General features: G+C 44.1%; 1 protein-coding gene across 1 annotated transcript; it reads right to left on the bottom strand.

Moving 5' to 3' along the window:
• Nucleotides 1–10,334: 10,334 nt before the first annotated feature.
• LOC118833019 (uncharacterized protein C8orf48-like) lies at nt 10,335–18,190 on the bottom strand (the record flags this gene model as incomplete). The annotated part of the gene is given in 2 exon segments (XM_036740407.1): nt 10,335–10,584; nt 18,038–18,190. Coding segments are annotated over 2 exon segments (258 nt in total), but the record flags the coding sequence as incomplete, so codon positions are not given.
• Nucleotides 18,191–18,828: the final 638 nt, after the last annotated feature.

The raw sequence follows: 18,828 nt of genomic DNA, 5'->3' as shown, positions 1-18,828 counted from the left end.
TTGAGAAGGCAAGCAATTCGATACACGTTATACATGTGTAGTCATGTAAAACATTTCCATAGTAATAATGTTGTAAAAGAACACATAGACAAAAAAACTCAAGAAAAATAAAGAAAGTTGAAAAAAGTATTCTTCAATCTGTATTCAGACACCATCAGTTCTTTCTCTTGGGATGGATAGCATTTTTCATCATAAATCCTTCAGAGTTGTTTGGATTGTTGTATTGCTGAGATCAGCTAAATCATTCAAAGCTAATCGTCTTACAATATTACCGTTACTTTATACATAGTACGTTTCACTTTGCATCAACCTATGCAAGTTTTTCCAGGTTTTCCTGGGAGAATCCTGCTCATCATTTCTTATACTACAATAATATTCCATCACAGGCATCCCCTCTATTTCTAATTCTCTGCCCCCCCCAAAAAAGCCACTATGAATATTTTTGCACATATGGGTCCTTTTCCTTTTTGTTTTTTATCGCTTTTAGGATACAGACCTAGTAGTGGTATTGCTAAGTCAAAGGGTATTAATGGTTTTATAGCCCTTTAGGCATAGTTACAAATTGTTCTACAGAATGGTTAAATCAGTTCACAACTCCACCAACAGTACATTAATGTCTCATTTTACCCAAATCCCCTCCAACATTTTGTCATTTATCTTTGCTGTCCTGTTAGACAATCTAATAGGTATGAGGCACTAGCTCAGAATTGTGTTAATTTGCATTTCTCCAATCAATACTGAATTAGAGTATTTTTTTTCATATGGCTGTAAATAGCTTTGATTACTTCACTTGAAAACTAATGATATTTTTGATCATTTGTCAATTGGGGAATGGATCTTTTTTTATAAATTTGACTCAGTTTTCTATGTCTGAAAAATGAGACCTTTATCAGAGAATCCTGTTTCAAAATTATTTTCACAGTTACTATTGATAACTGTATTTCTCTCCATCCTATTCCCCCCGCCATTTATTCTATTCTCTCCTTCCTTTTACTCTGCCCTTCCTCAAAAGTGTTTTGCTTCTGACTACCCCCTCCCTTCTATCATGCCCCCCTTCTCTTATTCCCCTTACCCTCTTATGTTCCTGTAGGGTAAAACAGATTTCTATACCTAATTGAGTGTGTACGTTATTCTCTCTGAGCCAATTCTGAAGAGAGTAAGGTTTACTCACTCCCCCTCACCTCCCTTCTCTTCCCTTCCACTGTAAAAGATTTTTCTTACCTCTTTTATGTGAGATGATTTCCCCATTCTACCTCTCCCTTTCTCTTTCTCCCAGTACATTCTTCTCTCTCACCCCTTAATTTTATTTTTTGATATCATCCCTTCATATTCAACTTATACCTGTACCCTCTGTCTACAGATACTCCTTCTGACTAATCTAACAATGAGAAAGGTCTTATGAGTTACAAACATCATCTTCCTCTGTAGGAATGTAAACAGTTTAACCTTATTAAGTCCCTTATGATTTCCCTTTCCTGTTTACCTTGTTATGCCTCTCTTGAGTCTGGTATTTGAAAGTCAAATTTTCTATTCAGCTCTGGTCTCTTCAACAAAAATGTTTGAAAGTCCTCTGTCTCATTGAATATCCATTTTTCCCACTCATGGATTATACTCAGTTTTGCTGGGTAGGTTATTCTTGGTTGTAATCTTAGCTCCTTTGCCCTCTGGAATATCATATTCTAAGAACTCTGATCCTTTAATGTAGAAGCTGCTAAATCTTGTGTTATTCTGACTGTGGCTCCATGATACTTGAATTGTTTTCTTCTGGCTGCTTGCAATATTTTCTCCTTGACCTAGGAACTCTGGAATTTGGCTACAATATTCCTGGCAGTTTTCCTTTTGGGATCTCTTTTAAGAGGTGATTGGTAGATTCTTTCAGTGTCTATAATACCCTGTGGTTCTAGAATAACAGGGCAGTATTCCTTGATAATTTCTTGAAAGATGACATCTAAGCTCTTCTTTTGATCATGACTTTCAGGCAGTCCGACAATTTTAAAATTATCTCTCCTGGATCTATTCTCGAGGTCAGTTGTTTTTCCAATGAGATATTTCACATTGTCTTCTGTTTTTTTCATTCTTTTTGTTTTGTTTTATTGTCTCTTGATTTCTCATAATGTCATTAGTTTCCATTTGTTCCTTCTAATTTTTAAACGATTATTTTCTTCAGTGAGCTTTTGGACCTCCTTTTCCATTTGGCTAATTCTGTTTTTTTAAGGAATTCTTCTGTTCATTGGCCTTTTGGGCCTCTTTTACCATTTGGGTTAGTCTGTTTTTTAAGGTGTTGTATTCTTCAGTATTTTTGGGGTCTCCTTTAGCAAGCTATTGACTCATTTTTCATGATTTTCTTGCATCACTCTCATTTCTCTTCCCAATTGTTCCCCTACTTCTCTTACTTGATTTTCAAAATCCTTTTTGGGCTCTTCCATGATCTGAGACCAATTCATATTTTTCTTGGAGGCTTTGGATGTAGGAGCTTTGACTTTGTTGTCTTCTTCTGATTGTATGTTTTGATCTTTGTCACCAAAGTAAGATTCTATAATCTGATTTTTTCCCTGCTATTTGCTCACTTTCCGAGCCAATTACTTGACTTAACTCTTTGTTAATGTAGGGCTCTACTTCCAGGGTGGAGGATGTACTGTCTCAAGCTTTAGGGGCTTTGTGCAGCTGTTTTCAGAGATATTTCTAGGGACCTGTAAATTTTCACTTCTTCTAAGGTTGTATGATGAAAGAAGAGGTGTTTACTCCTCTCCTGACTTGTACTTTGGTCTGTGACCACAAGCACACTTTTCTGCCTGGACCTGTGAGGAGGATTCCCTCTTTACTGTGGCCACAAGCTCTGCCACACCAGTGCTCCTCCTTGCCCCAGGACTACCACCCAGGACTATGACCCAGATCCAAGCAGCGCAAAGCAAGAGAATTCTGCCTCAGCACCAGCAAAGGATCCCTGCAATCCCCCTCTGATCAGTCACTCAATCTCCCCACCATTGGTGGGCTAAGAGTTCCTGAAGCAACCGCTGCCACTGCCACCATGTAAGGGCAAAGTAGGATTTTCTGCTGTTTTTTTCTTTTGGAGTTAGGTTTCTGTAACACATTAAGTGCTTAGTGTAATGTTAATTTAGTTAACCATTAATCCAATTAAGTGCTGACCTCCAAGCTTCTCAGCACTAAGCCAATCAAAGTGCCTTTGATTGAGTCTTGCCTTCTATTAAACCAAGAGTCTCTGACTGGAAACAGTGATTGAATCAAGAGTCTTTGATTGTAAACAGTATGTATTGCATTGCCTGGAGGGAGAGTGGGGTGAAGAGAGAAAGAGAACTGAGAGAGGGTAACTTGTTTGTGACGCCGGCACTCTGTATGTTGGTCTGTATTAATTTCTCAGACCAAAGTCCTGTCTGTTGGTCTGCATTAATTTCTCAGACAGAAGCCCTGTCTGTTGGTCTTTATGAATGGAGATGATGGTGCTGGTAATGCATGTAAATATTATTGTAGACCTGTCAAGCTTTGTTCTCCTAGAAACAGAAACTATGGGCAGGAGCCCCTGGAGGCCGGCTGTCAGGCAGAAGCAAGAACAGCTTGAAGTGGAGCAGTCCCCGTGAGCTGAGACAAGGATCAGGAGCAGAGAGCTGCCTGCATGTGAAACCAGGCAAGAGCTGGGAGTGGTAGGCCCACAGAGGAAGAGCCAGGGGACTTGGAAGTCAACCTCCAGCCAAGATGAAAGAAAATTTTACTTCGACATTCTGTATTTATTGAGGAGATTGTAACTTACTGTAACCTAGGGGTGGATGGCATTTGTATTTTCTGATACCCCTTAAGAATTTGTTGTGCTGGGGAAGACCCTGGCCTGGGACCCCCTGCTTGTGTAAACAGGTATTTTGGGGATGCAATGATATATGCTGTCTGAATATTCTGAGGAATGCTATAAGATACACTGAATAATAAGTTTTAAGACTATGTTATATTGTTGTGAATGTTATGCTTTGGTTTCCTGAATAAAGTTTAGTTCTGAAGAGAGAGTTCATTCTACTATGCGATTAGACCCTTAAAGCTATTCACAGCAGTAGTCCTCAAGTGTGCTGCCATGATTGGCATTACACACCAACACCCAGGGCTGGGTCCAGACAGCATTCCTCTCTCACCCAAGTCCCACAGACCTTTCCCACTGACCTTCTAAGTTCTCTTTGGCGTTTGTGGGTTGAGAAGTCTGGAAACCACCACAGCTGCCAGTGATTCAGTCCCTGAGACCTACTCTGGCCCCATCTGTGCCAGCACAGCCCACACAGGACTGTGCTCTTTTCTCAGACTGGTGCAACAGACCTTTCCTGTTGACCTTACAGGTTGTCTTGAGCTGGAAATTTGTTTCACTCTGTCATTTTGTGGGTTCTGCTGCTCTAAAATTTGTTTAGAGTAATTTTTTACAGATATTTGGAGGGGCTTAGGGGAGAACTCAAGTAAATCCCTGCTTTTACTCTGCCATGTTGGCTCCACCCCCAACATAATGATATTTTGCCCAAAGTTGTTTAATCTCAAAAATAGATTTTCCGCCAAAGAAGAAAATTCTTTATTTCTCATTAAAAGCAAAGAGCAAATTAAAGAGAACCCTTGGCATCAAACAAAGGCAGAGTGAACACAAAGGGAAAGAGTAAGCTCTTTCCCAAAACAGGATATTGCTAATAATTGCTACATGATTATGTCCCAAATTTATGGACTTTCCTTCTCTGGGTAAGAGGACAATGCTAGGCACACAGGAAGGGCTTAATCAGTGCTTGTTTCATTCCTCCATTCAACAACAGATGACAAAACCAGACACCTAAAAGTCCTTCTCTCATCAGATACCCTGATCATAGCGCTAACCATCACTCTTCAGCCACTGGTAATAATCCTATGACAGCTAGGTGGTGCAGAAGATAGAGCACCGGGCCTGGAGTCAGAAAGATCTGAGTTCCAATCTGGCCTCAGACACTCACTAGCTGTGTGACAATGGGCAATTTACTTCACCCTGTTTGCCTAAATTTCCTCATCTGGAAAATCGGCTGGAGAAGGAAATGGCAAATGACTCCAGTATCTTTGCCAAGAAAACCCCAAATGGGGTCATGAAGAGTCAGGCACGACTGAAATGACTACACAACAATAATAACCCAAAGATTCATGCTTCATGAAAAATCAAGGAAGGTCCCAGTGGTTGGGGGGTGGAATCCACCCTGGAATGAAACTAAGGGATAAAACAGGCAAGAGTCACACAGGATGGGTAGGCATGGGTGGGGGTAGGGGTGGGGATCTGTGTCACCAAAGGAACTCTTAAGTTGATAAGACAACAGAACCATTTCATATTTTCTGTAACAGTGTTCCTAGTGCCTAACATTTTTTCCTACAAGTAAAAGTTTCTGGATTAAAAATAAATGAACGAAAGGACCACTAAGAGCATGAGGATGCCCCTGGAACTGCTGCACTGCAAAGCACCCCAGGACCTGTTTCATAAACATATGTATGTTTATCTCTCTCCATGGAAAAAAAAGGAAATGTTACAGAATAGACTGAAAGTGAGAAGTACAGAAGTGGCAATCCCATAGTGACCATGGAAAGCAAATATATCATTACATTCTATCATTTCTAAGCACACTGTTAACTGTTGAGAACTGTCCTACACTTTATGACAGGTGATGAGCAATGGTGCCTGTTTTTTTTAATATTTATTTGCTTATTGGCTCATTCACACCCTTATTTATTTCTTTGGGACAGAGTGAAAAAAACAGCAGCCATCTTCAATAAGCCTGTATGTTATTCCCTGTTACCCATCAGCTGGGTGGTGGGCAGAAATGATGAGAAGCCCAGATCTCTGAACTGATATCACGGGGTGTGCAGCTGAAAACGTCCCAGTGGTTCCCATCTCACCACTTCAATTCCCTGCATGCAATGCTCTTCAAAAAAAGAAATTATTATACTGTGGGGAGCACATGTGAGAACAGGCATACAGAGAGGATGTACTACCTGACATTCTGGGCTGGTCCCGTCCCCCTTGGCTACATTCCACGGCCCGGTGCACTGAGATCTATTTTTAATAGCGTCCACAACAACACAATATACACCCACATGTTAAAATGCAGGGAATGTGTTTTGGGACAGAAGGCATTCAGAGAAGCACAAGAATGCTTTCGTGAACTTATTCAGAGAGAAGTAAGCAGACAGAAGCAGGAAAACGATCTGCACAGTAACTACAGCAATGTGGAGAGACAGAACAGCAAATGTTGAGGAAGTACAATCAGGAAAATAACCTACAGGCTACAAAATGAGGAATGGACAGGACAGACAAAATGAGGCTGGATCCAGCAAGGATCTTGACCAAGCCTGGCCTGAGATAGTAAGAAAATGCCAGTCCCTCCCTTATTTACAGAGTTGGGGGATTATGGGTGGGGAGTACTGTGAATGCTGCCAGGCTCAGTGGATCTGTTGGTTACTGAGGGTGTTTTCTCTATATCTCTGTCTCAATCTCTCTCCCTCCATATCTGTCTCTATCTCCCCATTCCCTCTCTGATTCCTTATTCCTTATCTTCTGTTCCCAGGTATGGATCACTGACTAAAAGGTGGCCGGGGGGGGGGGGGGGGGGGGGGAGGAAAAAAGGTAAAGTCTAAACAACAAAAAGTATCAATGCAACCTTCAAACTTCTACCTAGAGTAAAAACCAGAAGACTCCTTCCTGCCCTGCCCCCACACTGCAGCTCTTCTCCATCTCTGTGAAGCTGACACCAAGCCAGGCATTCTGAGTCAAGTTCTATTCTCTGGCCTTCCTGCTTCCCGCTGATGGTGAAGATGTCACTGCAGAGGGGGCTGACCAGGGAACTCTGATCATCTGATCCCAGTTAAGAGAGACTAATGAGTGGCTACACCCACAGCTTGAGAAGGACTGAGACCCCAGTGACCCCTAGCCTATGTGACCTACCTACCAACCAACCAGAAGGCTGTAAAGGTTGCAGAACTGGGAGTGGCCCTTCACCCTTAGTCAAGGAAGGGCAAGGAAGTCTTTAGACCTCAATGCTCTCTGAGCCAATGGCTGCCTAAAAGAAGACTTCAGGAGCACTGCTGAGGTCCTGGGAAAGAAAGTCAGCCTGCTCTACAGAGGGCACATACCCTTAGGAGTCAGACAGTCATCTGTAGCAATCCAGAGAAGCAGCCTGGAGGAAGAAGCCCACTCTGGAAAGGGACTTGCTCTTTTCCCTTTGTCCTCCATCCCTCTCCTCACTTCTTTCTCCACCAAACCCCAGCAGCCTCCTCCCCCTCCCATCAAGCCTCTTACCTGGTCAATTCCTCTCAGAAACTCCATCTGAAGGCAAGGCCCAGGACAACCGTAGTCCCTCTGTCATTCCTGTCCAGGTTCTGCTTCTGTCTCGCTGCTTGTCTTTTTCCACCATACCCCTTCTAAAGTGTCTCCACCCCATCCCCCACTGGTCAGCTTCCTCTTACCTTCTGTCCTTCTCCATTAGAAGGTAAATTCCTAGAGGGCAGGGAGTGTGTCCTGTCCCAGTCACAGCACAGTGCCTGGTACACAGGAAATGCTTAATCAATGCAGGGTGACTAGTAGCCTTCCTTGTGCCTCTTCCAGAGTGCAGAGAAAGGTGGAGGGGATTCCACCCCCCCAACCCCTTCCATGGGGCCGAACAAATCACCCAACAGGAGTCACTGCCCCAGCAGACAACAGGAGCAGCATATCAGGATGCAGAGCTGAACAAGTGAGGGCTACCAGGGAGGTGAGGGGTCAGTCCCCAGGGAGGCCAGCCGAGTGACCTTGCCTGCAGAGGGGCTGCACCCACAGGCAGCAGCAGGAGTACGGCAGGAGATGAGAAAGTCTGTGTAGACCCGGCAGTCCCGTGGCCCCACACATGCATTGCCTAGGTGGGCACCTCTCTGCTAGTGTAGGCTATGACACTCAGGTCCAAGGGGTTCATACAGCTAGGTGCTCCCCACAAACATACCCGAGAAGCTCCCCCACCCCACCTTTCCCCCATCCCTTCTGTGTATCATGTGGCCCCAGTCAGAAGCAGTGTGGGGCTCTAAGATGTGGCTTTCTACACAACTGGGGCACGCTGCTGATCAATACTATACGACAGGCTTTTCCTTTGGGGAGGGGAGGCTTCAAATCAAGGCTTCCTGTAAACAAGTGACAACCTGGGCAATCAGTGTAGACATTTAAAGATAGAAAGCAGCCCCAGCCCTGGCAAGGCTCTTGACCATCTCCTCATGATGAAGCCTCCCGTATGTCCAAGAGGCCACCGGCCTATCCTGACAGTCACAAATGATGTCAAACAGGAGACTGCTAAAGACACATTCTTAATCTGCATTTATCACCAGTCTTATCTAGTGGTGTGTTTTCATTTCCCTCTCCTGGGACCAAATAGTGTCACTGATGAATGGGATACCATTCCCTGTCCTAACAGGGTGCTGATTCATCTCAAGTCACATCCATAAATTCCCCCACTGCCATTTGGGACCATTACAGCGAAGTTTCCAGCCTCCTTTCTTTCTTTCTGTCCCACGCTAATGGCTCTGGCTTTCAACTGAACTGGGGGACATTGGCCTGAAGCACACAAATTACGTCTCCATTATAGGCCTATTTGTTTTTCTTTCCAACAGGAGCAGCTATGAGCAGCATCCACATCCTGTAAGCAAACCTATAGAAACCATACTTGTCAGAACCCCCAACCACAAAAGGAGCTGGGGTCTGCAGACAGAAACACAGGCTCAGGGGAATAGCTAGATGGTGACAATCTAGTTGCATGGCAGCTATCCTGGGAGCTGCCACCTCCTAGCTTTGGTTACAATTCTGACTGCTCTCTTCCATCATGGTCATAATTCTCACGTCACCAGGGTCAGTGGCTTAATAGAGAGATAAGTGAGAGGGGGGAGAGACAGGGAAGGGAGGTGGCAGAAGAAGGGGAGAAAGAGAGAGGGAGAGATAGAGAGATGGAGAGGGACAAGGGGGAGAAGCAAAGAGGGAGGGAGAGGGATAAAGGGGAGGATGAAAAATGAAGAGAAAGGAAGAGAGAGTGAAGGGAGGAAGAAGGGCAGAGGGACAGGAAAGGGAGAGGGAAAAGAAGGGGAGAAAGAAAGGGAGGGAGGGATAGGGAGAGGGAGGAGAAAGAAGGATGAGGGGGAGAGACAGGGAGAGGAAGGGGAGAGAGAGGGAAGAGGGGGAGGTTGAGACATGGAGGGAAGGAGGCGGAGAGGGGGGAAAAGGGAGGAGAAACAGAGGAGGGGGAGAGGAAGATGAGGGGGGGCAAGGCGAGGGCAAGAGCAAGAGAATGAATGTCCAAGCCTGAAAATCCCAAGTTCAAGTCTGATGCCTGACACAATGCCTATATGACCAACAAAAACCACTGACTGATTGCCAACAACAGAGAACAGGAGGCCTGAGAGAGGCAGCCCCCAGACACCCTGCTCCCAGACCACCCTTCCTACTTCCAGACCATACTTCCCAGCTATCATCCAGAGAATGGACTTTGTGCCCAAGGAGGCCAGCCATCCCCACCAACTGCCTGGCAGGGTGAAACCATGCCAGTCTAGTTAAGGCAGCAAGGTATCCTGAGGGACAGCCAGGAGGCAGCACTCTGTGCCAGGCAATTCAAAGCACCATCACCACCCCCATGACCACCATCCATCTCCCCCTGGACCCTGATGGACACAGCTCTCAGGACATGAGCCCAAGAGCTTCCAGCATGGGCCTTCACACATCCACCTGGGAAGCTTGCCCGCCAATGGCTCCTGACCACCTAGAATAGAAAGCTGTCCCCACCAAAGTCAATGTCCAGCGGTTCAACATCAGAAACTGGTAAGGTCTGATCAGTGGAGATGGCCTTAAAGAAGAAGTACTGTTGCCACTCCACCCTAAGGACCATGGGACTTTTCCATTTGATTTGCCACTGAAAAATGTCCCAATGTGTTGTCTCCCCCAAGAGAATGTGAAATCCAAGAATGCAGGGACTGATTTTTCATGTTGTTTCCTGTGTTTGGAATGTTGTTCTGCTCCCTCTTCAATTGCTCAATCTGTCACTTGAGGTGGGTGACCTCATGTGGCACTTCACATTGCACCTCCCTATTGCACCCCAAATGTATTTTTCTATCTTACACTTATCAGTGTTTCTGTCTTGACCCCCTACTACGCTGCAGGCAGGGGGAGGGACTCCACCTTCTCTAAAGTGTGCTTCCCCCCTCCCCGCACCTTCCATGGCCCTGTGCCCCAGGGGGGCTACTGCAGGGTTCTTTCTTGAAGTGGCCAGGTCTGGAGAGAACCCTTAAGCAGATGTACACTGTGCACCGGCAAGAAGGATGGGAGGTAGTCAGACACATGACAGAAACATTTCTTTATTGACCATGTTGTTATTAACAGCTGGCTGCAACAAAGGGATTTGGGCGGGAGGTGAAGAGGATGGAGATGAGAGGCCCTGATATTTCAATCCAACCTCCCCCTCTGGGGCCAAACTGAACCCTACTCTACCCAACCTGACCTCGAGCATTTAATCTCGTCCAGATGGTCTCTGGGTCATCTGAAAGCCTGGGAAGGCTTTTGTGGATTTCTCCAATGGAGCTGAGAGCGTCCTAGAAGACAAGAAGACAGGAACAGTAACGAGCAATGGCATGGACGACTACTAAGACAAGGAGGACCACAACTTCTCCTCCTCCTGTTCTTATTCTACTGGACACAGAACAAACCTTGCTGGGTCTTCTGTTTGAAGACCAGACTGACCTTGGGTGGAGGGGGTGATCCCTAGAAGAACAGCAACTGGCAACAAAGTTTTCAGCCAGAGCTGTCATGAAGGAGTGTCTGGGGGGGGGGGGGCGTTTCCATGGAGCTTCTCTACAGCCTGCGTTGGCGCTGTCATTCCACAGAACACAGGCTCCACTGGTTGGTTGGTGTTCTTGCCACTGACATCACTGGAGTCGCTTTCTATATGGCTTTCCCGATTCTGCTGACTTCACTCTGCCTCAGTTCATATAAGTCTTGCCACGAGTCTGAATTCTTCATTTGATGCAACACAGTAGTATTCCACTTCTTTCATATAGGACCCCTTAGTGAACTATGCCACGACCAACAGGCAATCGTCTTGGTTTTGAATTCTTTGTAACTCTAAAAGGGCTGCTAGGAGTATTTTGGTGGACATGGGGCCTTGCTTCTGAGCACTGACCTGCTTCTGGTCTATGAGTAGCAGTGGAACCTCCAGGCCCAAAGGCAGGAGGGCTATTTGAGTCCCTTTTTTCACATAATTCCAAATGACTTTCCAGAATGGTTGGATGGATGCACCAATCCACCAACAGTGCTGGGACTGTGCTTGCCTTGCCCCAAACCTTCCAACAGTAACTCTGCCCATCTTTTGACACCCAGTTTACTGGGTGAAAAGAGAAACCTCAAGTTTGCTTCCATTGGAATTCCTCTTAATATGGGTGACTTCAGGCATATGGTGATTAACAGTACACGGTCCATGGGACAACGGTTGGTTCATACCCTGTGACCACTCCTCTATGGGGTATGGCATCTGGTCCTCTATATTTCTGTTAGTGGCCTAGATTTTGGAGAGCAGACACTAATTGAGAGATTTGATATGAAATTTTCATCCAGCTGACTGCTTCCCTTATGCTCACTGCACTGATTCTGTGTGTGTACCAGCTCTTCAAATTCACATGACCAAAATGATCAATTTTATCATGGGATTCCCTCTGACCCTTGCTATGCCACCTCTCAACAATCTGACTTAGCTCAGGAAGATGACAAAATTCTAGGGTGAACCCACCTGAAGCCCCCCCTGAAACTTGACCCCTCAGCTGCTCTAATAAGAGACCAGGAGCATCCCAGGGAACCAGAGGCACTGCCTACAAGAGTTCATCATCATCATCAAAATCAAAACAGAAGAAATAAAAGACAAGCCGATAGATTGATAGCATTTACACAACACTAAGGTTTGTAAGTGCTTCACAAATATGATCTCATTTGACCCTCACAACAGCCACGGGAGGTAGGTGTGATTATTACCTCATTGTACATATGAGGAACCTCAGGCAGACAAAGGCTAAGTGACCTACCCAGCATCACGTGGTTAGTAAATGTGAGGCCAAATTGGAACTCAGTTCCATTCCAATTGAGTCAATAAACATGTATTAAGCGCCTCCTATGTGCCAGGCACTGTGCTAAGTGCTGGGGATACAAAAAGAGGGCCCCTGCCCTCAAGGAGCTTACAGTCTGATAGGGGAGACAGCATGCAAACAAATACACAAAAAGCAAGCTTTATACAGAATCAATAGGAAATAATTCAAAGAAGGAAAGCCCTAGAATTAAGAGGGGTTGGGAAAGGCTTCCTGCAGAAGGTGAGATTTTAGGGGGCACTTGAGGGAAGAAACGGAAGTAAATACTGGGAGTGGAGGAGGAAAGCATGGGAAACAGCCAGAGAAAATGCCCAAGTCAGGAGGTACAGGGTCTTGTTCATGGAACAGCCAGGGGGCTAGTGTCACTGGGCGGAAGAGTACATGTCAGGGAATAAGGGGTAAGAAGACTGGAAAGGTAGGAGGGGGCTAGGTGGTAAAGGGCTTTGAATGCCACATAGAGTGTTTCCAAACACAAACACACACACACACACATACAGAGTTTGGTACAAAAAATAAATTAAACTCAACAAGCAATCAGGCTGGAACTCAGAGAGGGGAGAGGTGAATGAAGAGGCAGAGTAGGGTCAGGGAGGGATTGACTGGTCAGAAGCAGAACAAACTCTGACTTTGAAGGGAGGATCACAAAGTGGGGGACAAAGGAAAGAGAGAAATGGTAAGAACCTATAATCAGGGACTGGCTCAGGGGAAGACAAGAGGAGAAGGAACAGAACAGTTGCAGACTGCACCAAAAATAGAACTCACTACTGAAGCACCCTCCCTCCACTTTCTCTCAAAGAGGAAGGTGGGATCAAAGAAAGCAAAAGGGAAAAAAGGACAGCACAAAGGGAAAGGTACAATAAACAATCATAGCACCGAATCAGAATGGGGTGAACCACCCAGGAAACAGAGGAAGGTAGCAGAATGTAGGATCCAAAGACATGTTAGGAAGAAGAAACACACTTGAACAGATTCACTCAGAGTTAAAAGAAGGACTGGGAACAAAAGGCTGAAAATCAAAGGAGAGAACAACACAAGTGAAAGCAACCGCTCCCCTCCCATAAACTGATAAATACGTAGAACTAGAGGCTGGGTGTTCAGGGGAAAAATGATCAAAGAGATAAACCAGTACTTAATCTGATTAAAATGAGAGAAAAAAGCCAAATGGACTGTACCAAAAATGAAAAAGGAGAAACTGAAATAAATGAGGAACAAATAAAGGAAATTCTTTGGTCCAACTCAATGCAAATGAAATACACAACGGAACTGAAATAGATTAATAGCCACATGGATCTAAAATATGCAGGCTAAGAACAAGAAATGAAGAATTCGTACACCCCGATCTTTGAAAAAAAAATTGAACAAGCTGTAAATGAACTCGGGATGAAAAATAAATTCCACAACCAAATTTATAAGTGACTCCTATCAAACATTAAAAGAATGTGGTTGCAAAAATGGGAGAAGGGACTGCACCTGATTTCTTCTATGACACAGGTCATACACCTTGATACCTACATTAGAGAGAGGTCCAAGAAAGAAAACTATATCCCAAGACTCATAATGAATTGCAATTTGCAAAAATTTTAAATACATTAGCAAAGGGCAACATATCAACACACCTGCACATTATAAGGGGGAAAATCTTTGCAGCAAGATCCCTAGATAAAGGTCAGATATCTAAGCTATATACATGGCTGATTGAAATATACAAGAATGAAAGCCATTTCCCAACAAATGATCAAAGATGTCAATGGGCATGAATTATCTCTAGCCATATAAACATGTTCCAAATCACTAATAAGTAGAAAAACACAACTAAGAGGGGAACTGAGGGGTCTATTGAGGCCAAGGCATGTCAAGGAAAGGAAGACTGCAATTCTTGGGGGAAAACGATCTCAGAAATGACCGATACTGAAAGAACATCCATAACAATCCACCTATAGGCCTACTTTCCCACTGACAGAAAATTTTAGTGACAATCCCAAACACATGCATCAAGGGCATTCTCCATGAGGGTATTAACAAGTAAGAAGGTAGCTTTTAGGTGGATAGCAGACTGAATCCTAACCATGAAACAGCTGTCTGAAAGGTGTGGAGGACACAACATCCCACAGTGATTAGGGTTTCTTGACTATAATAAGCATTCACTTTCCTAGGACAAAGGCTCCAGTCCCAAAAGGTGTCTCCCACTCATGCATCCAAATTATTTGATTCCCTTCAATATCACACAACAGAGGATAAGGAATGTCTGAAAAAAGCCCCTATTAAGCATTTACCAGGTACAAAGCATTGTACTAGACTCTGGGGAAAGAGCTGAATAGTAAGATAGTCTCTGATCTCAATGGGCTCCCATGCTAATGAAACAGACAACATATATGAAAAGTTTCATTGACAAGTCAGATGGAAAATTCCCATGGTCTTTAGGGTGCAATGGCATAGTAGATAGCAGGGCATTTTAATGTCATTTCCATCACAAAACCCTACCCATTTCTAACAGAGAGCCATACATCAGCACCAAGGAATTTGGAGACAAAAACTTTTTTTCGGGGGGGGGGGGGGGGGTGTTTCTCACAAATGAAGTAGCTATAGAACCTGCAGGAGCAGTTGCCAGGCTAGATTTCTGCAAGGATCACTTCCTGGGATGATGCCTGCAGACGTGAGGCCGGAAGCATTACAATTTCAAAGGGTCTTGGGCTCAGGGTCCTAGGCTGTCTCCATCAGGGTCTAAGAAGACATGGTGGTCAAGAACTTGTTTGGGGACCCTATGATCATAAATAAGACCTAAAGCAGGGAGACAAATGCTCATTGAAGCTGTTTGCCCTGGTCTCAGAGGGATCCAGTAGAGAGTCTCCCCTGAGCAGAGATTCACTATGGATGGTGAAGTCTTACAAATGCTCCTATTTGCAGAGGATAGAAGCTTCTTTGGATCAAGCCCTGGAACACTTCAGAGCCTCTTGGAAGAGACCTGTAACCACCACAAACATCCACAGAGGAAACTAATCAAGTAAGTGAAGAATGTCTCTTCTCCGGAGGATGGCATCAGTTGGACGGACATCCTCCACAGCTCATGTACACTATGCACGATCCACTGGCATCCTTGTGACGCCCAAAGAAAGTAAGGATGCCTGCCCCATTACTACTAAATTCTGTAGGAAACTTAGGGGAGAACATGGTCTAAGAAATCCATGAGAAGCACAGGTCTGCATGGGCTGGGAGCTACAATATTAGGGAACATACTCATCAATGAGGTCACAGACCCATTTAAATATGTGAGCATACACCAACCAGCAGAGAGATTGAGAATTTAAAAGACATGCAAAAAACCTGTAGGATCTTTTGTTTTCCTTCACTTGGGAACTTGCGGCTCATCCAGCAAAAGGACAAACAAGAATCAAATTACACACTTGAGCAGAATGTTGGGAAAGCTAGATTTCATGGGGGTGTGGGGGGGAAGATATGGATACTTCTGAGTGAAAATCTTTTTGGACTCCAATGAGACTTATACAAAAACTGCCAAGGCGTTAGGAATTCAGACATAAAAGAAGCATATGCCTTAATAATATCCTTTGTTTTCTGTAATGCGACAAAAAAATGTAACAAAAAATGGAAGGAGAAAGAAAATGGCCTAAATAGGAGATGAAACATGATAGTTTCAACAATGGGGATATTAAAGACCCAATCACAAATGCAACATTAAAGAGAATGGTAATATAGATAATATAATATAATATAATACAAGGATAAGATAAGACAATACAAGATCATATAAGGATGTTTATCAGCTGTGACTCCAATGCTCATTAGGAGAAAATTTCTATCTTACAATATTTACATTAACAAAAGAATAAGAGAATACCAATGACTTGACGGGGATGCAAAAAAACAGCACAAGGTCAGGGAGAGAGTACAAGCCTGGGATTCAGTCCTGCCTCTGACACACGGGGTCTGTCACAAAACCTCTCAGGGACCCAGGTGGCTCTCTAAAGATTCTAAGTCACACTTGCGGTCTTCATTGGCACTTGTATAAGGACATGCCAGACTACACTAAAGCTTTTGACTGTGTGGATCACAATAAAATGTGGCAAGTCCTGAAAGAGATGGAAATACCAGAGCATCTGACTTCTCTCCTGAGGAACCTGTACTTGGGCCAAAAAGCAACAGTTAGAACCAAACATGAAACAATTGATTGGTTTAAGATTGGAAAAGGAGTAGGACAAGGCTGTATATTATCACCTTATCTAACTTATATGCAGAATATATCATGTGAAATAGCAGGCTCAATGATTTAAAAGCCAGAATCAAGGTTGCCAGGAGAAATATCAACAGTCCCAGATATGCAGAAGATACCACTCTGATGGGAGAAAGTGAGGAAGAATTAAGAAGCCTTTTGATGAGGGTGAAAGAGGAGAGTGTGAAGGCTGGCTTGAAGCTTAACATCAAAACTACTATGATCCTGGCAACTGGCCCCATCACTTCCAGGCAAAGAGAGGTCAGGGTCAGATTTCATACTCTTGGGCTCAAAGATCACTGCAGACAGTGACTGCAGCCATGAATTAAGGATGCTTACTCCTTGGAAGTAAGCTATGGCAGATCTGGATGGCATTCTATAAAGCAGACATGTTGCCTTGCTGACAAAGGCTGGCACAATCAAGGCTTTGGTTTTTCCAGCAGCAATGTGTTGACGTGAGAGTTGGACTACAAGGAAACCTGAGTGCTGCAAAATCAACACTGTCCAATTGTGGTGCTGGAGGAGACTTTTGAGCTCTCCTGTGGATAGCAAGGAGATCAAATCAGCCAATATTTAAAGAAATTAATTCAAGCTATTCACAGGACAATCAAATACTGAAGCTGAACCTTAAATGCTTTAGCCACATAACAAGAAGCCAGGACTCATTGGAAAAGACCCTGATGTTGGGAAACACTGAAGACAAAAGCAAAAAGGGGATGGCAGAGCATGAGCTGGAGAGACAGGGCCATGAAAATAACAAACATGAACTTGGAAAAACTTTGATACTGGAGGATACAAGGCCCTGATGTGTTGAATGACCAAATAATGAAAATACACTTGATAACCTTAAATAAGTAATTTAACAAAAAGTGAAAGAAAGGGAGAGGACAAAACCAAATTATCAAAATCAAAATGAGATGAGAGATATTCACAATGATTATAAGAGAAATAAGAAAATTCTCAGAAACTACTAAACTTGGTTATATTTCAAGAAAAGAGAAAATGAAATTAAGTAGATAAATAAATAAAAAACATGAAATATCTGAATTGGCATAACCAGAAACCTAAACAACCTAATCACACAAAGAGAAATTGAGCAACCTATACCAGAATTCCCACAGGGGAGGAAAAGACCTCCAGGACCACACGGATTTGCAAGTAAATTGTATTAAACACTCAAACACAAATCATCTGCATATGCTCCTAGGAAACTATTTTCAAGAACAGAAGATGAAGGCACCAACCTCCTTCTATGACACAAACGAAACCTTGTAATCCAAACCAAAGAGGAATAGAGAAAGAACCCTAAAGAAATATCCCTTAATAAAGACTGATGCAGAAACACTAAACAAGCAAGGACACAGCAGCCAAAGAAATTTGGTTTTCCTTCTTTTGAGATGCGGCTAACATGAAAATGTTTTGCATGATTTCACACGTACACTTGATATCCTGTTGTTTGCCTTCTCAGTGGGTGGGGGAAGGGTGGGAGGGAGGGAGATAAGCTGCAGCTCAGTTTATAAAGAAAAGAATATTGGAAATAAATAAGAACCGTTAAAAAATTAAACGAGGAGGACAGTCTGACTGCTTGTGCCAGCTACTTCCCAGAAGCTTGTGAGGAAAGCTCTCTGTCAGCCTTCAAACTCTCCAGAAATATGGGTTGTTACCAACTGGGGCAGAAGAGCCACTAACTTTGGTATAGCGATGCTCCTCCATCTTCTCTTTGAGTAGAGCGGACTCTAGGAGGGTCTTTTTCTGGCGCAGAAAGGTCAGCTGGGACAGTTCTCCTCTTTTCTTAGTACACCCCGGGCACCGGGAACACTGGTGCTCTCTAACTGCTGATGCCTTGAAACGAGAAATTGGAATAAGAAATTACCGGATGCCATTAGCCCCAGTCAGGTTGTTATCCAACTCCCTTTGGAAAGGAATGGTCAATAAACACACTTGGAAGCAGAAAGAGTAACAAGAGCTGACATCTTTATGCAGCCTAATGGTGAAAATGTACTTTTGCTACATTAATCCCCAGTATTATCTTGTCAAGTGAGGAGAGTGGGTTTCCCTGTTTGACAAATGAAGAAATTGAGGGGAACTGCATCAGCCAGGGTCACAGAGCTAGTGCAGTGGCAGAGATGAGACACAAACCCAGGGCCCTGAATCCAAGGCTGGGGTCTAGAGAGAGACAAACCAAAAAGATTCCCTACGATCGTAGCGACTGCTAGCATTCAGAGAGCATCTCAGGTCGGCAAAAGACTTTCCAAATATTATCCCATGTCAGCCTCACAACAACACAGGGAGGTAGAGGCTATCCATGTCTTCCCTTTACAAAGGAGGAGTCTGAGACAGACAGAGGCAAAGTGACTTGCCAGGGTCACCCTGTTACTCAGCGTCTGAGCCTGGATTTGGACATCAGGTCTTCCTGACTCCAGGGCCAGCACTCCAATCACTGAACCACCAGATGCCCCACTAAGGGAACTAGAGAGCTG

Source organism: Trichosurus vulpecula, assembly GCF_011100635.1.
Source record: "Trichosurus vulpecula isolate mTriVul1 chromosome X unlocalized genomic scaffold, mTriVul1.pri SUPER_X_unloc_1, whole genome shotgun sequence".
In the NCBI taxonomy this organism is placed as follows: Eukaryota; Metazoa; Chordata; class Mammalia; order Diprotodontia; family Phalangeridae; genus Trichosurus; species Trichosurus vulpecula.
Note: the sequence above shows the minus strand (reverse complement) of the source record. Positions and strands in the feature narration are given on the sequence as shown.